This window comes from Thunnus maccoyii, chromosome 20, assembly GCF_910596095.1.
Source record: "Thunnus maccoyii chromosome 20, fThuMac1.1, whole genome shotgun sequence".
In the NCBI taxonomy this organism is placed as follows: domain Eukaryota; kingdom Metazoa; phylum Chordata; class Actinopteri; order Scombriformes; family Scombridae; genus Thunnus; species Thunnus maccoyii.
The window spans coordinates 1,078,092-1,084,234 of NC_056552.1; the positions used below are offsets into that span (position 1 = coordinate 1,078,092).

Consider the following 6,143-nt stretch of genomic DNA (forward strand, 5'->3'; position numbering starts at 1 on the left):
CGAATAAATGAATAAACAATAAAGTTTATTTACTAAAGAAACACAGCTGACAGGTAGATAAACAGCTGCTGTCTGTCTCTCTCTAGAACGGAGGAGTCGATGTCTCTCGTCCCTCGTCCAGGAGACGTCAAGCTCCTCCCACTGGAGCTCCGCATCACTCATTTTAGGGAAATGATGCTGGAGAGAGGGGTAACACACATCCACACTCACAGACACACACACAAACACACACACTTCCTGGAGACTGACTCTAACCCTCTCAGGAGATGTTTACATCAGCAGAGAGTGATCAATAAACAGCGATCAAGTTGATATCTGTGATACCTGTGTCTCCGCAGGTGTCGGCGTTCTCCACCTGGGAGAAGGAGCTCCATAAGATGGTGTTTGACCCTCGATACCTTCTGCTGACCTCAGACCAGCGAAAACAGGTTCAACAGATACCTGACAGCTTGTTTTAGAACAGCTCTGATGTAAAAACACCTGTGTCAAATGTGGTCTCTTAGCAACAGGCATCAGGTGTTATCACTAACACATCTGTCACCAATATATCTATCATCAACACGTCTATATTAGCAAGTCAGCTGATTTGTTGAACACATTTACTGTGTGTGTGTGTGTGTGTGTGTGTGTGCAGGTGTTTGATCAATTTGTAAAGAGCAGGGTGAAGGACGAGTACAAAGAGAAGAAGAGTAAACTCCATAAAGCTCGAGAGGAGTTCAAACAGCTGCTGGATGAGGCGAAGATCACCAGCAGGTATCCGTCATTCATTATTCACCACAGCACAGTTAATTATTCAGCCATGTTCCTATAAAATCTGACCTGAATGCACATCCTCACCTGGACCAGCAGGTGTTTATCTGCCTGCCAGATCAGTGAGTTGACTCAAAGTCAGGCTGACAGGTGACACTGTGGTTGGTTAGTCTGCTCCCAAAATGTTAGTGAAGCCACTCATCAGTTGAGGAGTTTTTGAGTTTTGGTGTGTGTGTGGAGAACTAGTGTTCAGGCAGTGGTGGAAAAAGTAACAAGTAAGTACATTTACAGTTTTGAGGTACTTGTACTTTACTTGAGTATTTCCATGTGATGCTACTTTCTACATGTCAGAGGGAAATATTGTACTTTCTACTCCACTACATTTATTTGACAGCTTTAGTTACTTTTCAGATGAAGATTTGACACAATGGATAATATAACAAGCTTTTAAAATACAACACATTGTTAAAGATGAAACCAGTGGTTTCCAACCTTTTTGGCTTTTGACGTCTTACAAAAAGCAGTGTGTAGTCGGGGTCACATTTCACATGTCTATGAGTTGTTAACAGCTCCACCAAATAGTGATTTTTCCCTCTAAACTTCTCACATGCTTTCATTTCAATAAATGTTCAAATGATCCAATATTTCAGCAAAAATCAAAGATTAGAGAAAAAGTCCAAAAACTGAAAACAGATTTGTGTATCAGAACTTTGTTTTTTCTTCTTTCCTCTCCCATTAATCATCTCACCACCCCTCAGATTTATCTGCTGACCCTTTGGAGGGGCCCGACCCCTAGGTTGGGAACCACTGGACTAAACTAGCTAACTGTATATAAAGTAGTGTAAACTAGCTCCACCTCCAGCAGCTACAACAGTAACATGCTGCTCTAACACTGATGCTTCACTATTAATAATCTAATGATGTCATATATAATAATATATCAGTCAGAGGGACCAAACCACTACTTTTACTGCAATACTTTAACTACATCAAGCTCATAATACTTATGTACTTTTACTGCAATACTTTAACTACATCAAGCTCATAATACTTATGTACTTTTACTGCAATACTTTAACTACATCAAGCTCATAATACTTATGTACTTTTACTGCAATAAAGTAGTAAAAGTCCTTAAATGAGAACCAACACACACAGAAAGGAAAGAAAACCAACATCACTCACATTGTGGAAACTCTGAGGTCCTGTTTCTTTCTCTGCAGATCGACCTTTAAGGAATTCTGTGTTCGTTACCGTGGCGACCGGCGGTTCAGTGCTCTCACCCGGAAGAAGGAACAGGAAGTCCTCTTCAACCATTGCATCGCGTCCTTAAAGAGACGGGACAAAGAGAACCGAGCGAGACTGAGAAAGATGAGATGAGAACCTTACAAAACCATTCAGAACCTTTTTATAACAAATCCAGAACCTTACAAAAAACCTTCCAGAGACCCTTCTGTTCTGTCCCACCACACCCAGCATGTCGAGGACTGGATCTCACTGACCGATCCTGGTCTGGTTTCAGACTCTGCTGGCTCTGTTGGAGAAACTGGACCAGAACCAGATGTTAGTCGTGACTTTAGGATTATCGGCTTCTCTCTGAAGTCTGAGTGGTTTTGAGTTATTGAGGTTCAAATTTTGAAATCCTCATCATTAAAACTGACATACAGTACAGTTTTCTTTTATTAGTCAAAATAACAGACATCCTTAAATTCTCTTCAGGTCAAATTTGATCCATTTTTACATTTGAAAGCAGTAAAAACACTCTAAACACTTTTCTTTTAGCCTCAAATTTCATGGATTCTTCTAATATACATACACAGATATACAGAATACACAAAAATGGAAATATTTAAATGTTTCAAAAGCATTTTTGTGCAGCTAATACACATTTTCGTAGAGTCACTCCCTCTGGGATTTCCCTGAGCTTTTTTGTGATTAATGCGGCCAAAAATGTTTGATTTTGCTGCGGCTTTTCTCAAAAATTGCTAATGTTTTATGTGCTCTTTTTATGGTAAAGATTTTTTAAAAATAATGTGATTTTTAAAAACTCCTACCAATGAAGAGTCATATGTAATGACTTCCTTGGATAAAAAGCATCCTGCATATCACAGAAACAACTATATTTCAGGTCTAATGTTTAATATATTGTCTGAACATGAGAACCATGAGGACTCAAAGTTCTATAAAAAAGAAAATACTGTACTTGAGTTCCATTTATAACTTTTATTAAATAAACTTTCAGCTCAACATCAGCAGCAAATAAAATCAGTCAATAATGTCATTAAAATAAATCCATCAACATAAAAACATAGTTTCATTTCCAAAGTGCCCATGTTTATGTTTGAGGTAGATTATGTCCATCTTTGCTGTCTGAACAACTGTTAGATATTAAAACTGACATACAGAACAATTTTTTGGCATTTTGCCTTAATTTGAGAGTCAGTGTAGCAGGACAGGAAACAAGCGAAGAGAGATGAGTTTGACATGGAACAAAGGTCCCCTGGCTGGGAACTGAACCATAGATGTTGCAGTTATATGTTATGCACCTTAACAACCATTAGGCCACCAGGGACCCCGGTACCAACGAGTCCTCCAAATTAAACAAACACATAGGTCGTTTGACCATGTGACTCCAGAACAACCCATTGATGCGTTTTCTAATCAGGCACCTTTATCAGCAGTGATCAGCAGGACGACATCATTTATCAAATCACCGTTAAAAAAATAACAATGTTTTATGATGTGACAACACTGTGGTTCAGGTCTGGTTAGGTTTAGAGAAAGATCATGGTTTGGGTTAAAATGATCACTTAAAATGTGGTGTGGGTTAAAGTCGCCTTTGTCTTCATGGTAGCAGTAAACACCACAACAATCAAAGTTACGTTTTTTAAAAAAACTTTCTGGACTCGTGGTTGGAAACAGAAAGCAAACAGCACTCTCCTGCAGCAAAGTCCACTTTTTACAAGCTATGATTTCACCAGCCACCCAACTGGCCTCCTCTGAATGTGGGAATTTGTCACCTTATATAAGTCATCTGAACTGCGTCACTTCTCCAGGTCATAACTACTACGGCCACTAGATGGCGTCTGTCACTCAAATGTAACTATAGGTTGTTTTTGGCAACTGACATTACGACCTGTTCTTTGTCAGAATAACAGACAGCCTCAATGTACTCTAAATATACAGTGTTTCCCCTATAATAGTACAAGCCTGGCGGGCCAAATATCCATTCTTTCAGAAATCAGTAGTGTTTGGGAGCCTCTGAGCAGCGCTGTTTTGAAACATGAGTCAACGTCTGTGTGGTTGCCTTGGAAACTGCAGGTGGCGTAACTCCTTTCAAGGAATAGGGCAGTACGTAAGTGAGTGAGTGGTTAAGCGAGAGAGCGAGCGTCAGAAAAGTGACGGTGAATGTGAGCAGAGCAGAGGAAAAGGTTAGTAGTAAGGCTCTACTCTCTCTCTCTCTCTCTCTCTCACTCTCGCTGGTGCTCTCTCTCTCTTTCTCGTCTTTTTTAAATTGAGTCGGGAAGCAGAGCGCAAAGCCTAACTTTATTTTTAACGTTAGTAGTCGTTAGTAAGTTGTCAATCTGACAGTAAATGTTCAGTACAGACTACAGTGTGTCAGTTAATAAATGCTGCAGCTTGTCAAGACCAAGAAAAGTGACGTCTGTTGTTTCTCCAACTGCCCCCCCTCCCGATTATACATATCTGCTATCTGAGGCTTCACAGGAAGTGATGATTTTGTTTGTTTGTAAAAAGTAGATGAATCAGTCTGACTTTGTTTAAATACACAAAATTAATCTATGAACTACTGAAGGAAGTTATTATTTATATTTGGGCACAGATATGTTTTAAATGTAGACATAAATACATTAGGTTTTCACTGACTGATCTGAACTGATAATACATTTGATTAAGTTTTACCAACAACAAACTTCCATTATAGTTTAGTGAAAACATTCAAAAATACTTCTCCATTAATCAGCTGATATTTTCTCTCCTTGCTCTGCTTTGTTTGTTTGTTTATTTGCTGTCGTCTTTGTCTGTTACTCTTCATTTCAGAACATTTCTTGCCTTTTTCTGAATCCAGATTTTTTTAACTTCTTTTTTGATAACCTCTGGTCCCTGTCGGTGTCTGAGCTCTGAATGTTTCTGCTGCAGGTTATAACGTTAAACACACACCCAAACCCAGTTAGCAGCAGGTAGCGTTAGCATCAGCTGCTAGCAACCTCAATGTATCTCATATTCTCTCATATTAACATTTTGGCTTTCATTGCTCATTTGTTAAGTAGTCAGAGTGACTCAAGTCACTAATAATAACAGTAAGTATTGCACTATGTAAGAACTATGCTAACTGCATAATTAGGCTTAAGCTAACTGACTAGCATGGTAGCTAAGGGTAAAAATCTGACTTTAACTCAGTTGGTGTTTCAGTGTTATACATAATGAGTTTGATCAAATAATTAATTTGGAGGCCTCAAAACTTAAGATTGAGCAACATTTTATGATGTTTAAGCTGCTTTAACCACAGCCACAGAGCTGTGAGGTCACATGGTGAAGAAGCAGGCTCCTGATTGGTCTACATTTCTGAGCACTGATTGGTGCTTTCTAGATGGAACCTTATAGTACCGAGTTTGAGATTGATTGTTTTCTTTCTTTTTCTTTTCTTGTTTAGGGCCAATAATGCAGAAATCAAAGAACAGTTTGATGTGAAGAACTCATGTCAGATGGAACCTGATAGTTCTACAGTCACGAAATGTTGGACATTAAATAAATTATTTTCTTTTCCAGCATTAAAATGCTGAATGCTTTCAAAGCTTCTCCACCCTGCAGGGATTCATTTAATTTTTGACCAAAACGTTGTCAAATTTAAACAAAACAAGTCACTGCAGATTATAACAATAATGAAGTTCCAGGTTTGTGAAATACACAGATTTCTTGAAACAATATGGAGGACACGGTCAGTTTCCTTTATTCCGAAATCATCTTAAATACGATGAGATCAGTCATGTGACAGTCATTTGTGTCACATGTTCATTGATAGTCCCCAGAGGATGATCTCATTGGTTCAGCCTGGATAGAGGCGGAGCTATCTGTTGTCTGTAAACCAGATTCACTCTGGATTCTCCTTCATGTCTGATGTGTTTTTATTGACGTGTTTGTTTTCAGGACGCTGCTGTAAATAAACAAGCAACAACATTTTCTAAAGACCACCGTGACTCTGAGTGATGTACAGTAAACCCCGCCCCCCCCGTCACCTGTCAGCACTACGCTGAGCTGTGATTGGACAGATCCTCATGTTGACAGTTCTTATGAAAGTGTCCTGATGTTTTGATTGGATGTTTTCTTTTAGCGTCCTGACTTCTCATTGGACAGTGTCTGTGTGTTGAAATGAT

At 39.0% G+C, this 6,143-nt stretch overlaps 1 protein-coding gene across 6 annotated transcripts in view; it reads left to right on the forward strand.

The window, feature by feature from the left end:
- LOC121886783 (transcription elongation regulator 1-like protein) overlaps positions 1-6,143 on the forward strand; it is a 44,423-nt gene extending 38,280 nt beyond the window's left edge. For 3 of the 6 annotated variants that reach the window (XM_042397084.1, XM_042397085.1, XM_042397088.1), the window contains 4 exons: positions 87-189; positions 339-428; positions 635-753; positions 1,974-2,525. In XM_042397084.1, coding sequence (XP_042253018.1) covers positions 87-189; positions 339-428; positions 635-753; positions 1,974-2,130 — 469 coding nt within the window. In that variant the 3' untranslated portion in view covers positions 2,131-2,525. Of the gene's footprint in view, positions 1-86; positions 190-338; positions 429-634; positions 754-1,973; positions 2,526-5,422 lie in introns of those variants that run through there. The other 3 variants (XR_006092845.1, XM_042397087.1, XM_042397086.1) reach the window with 3 other exon arrangements.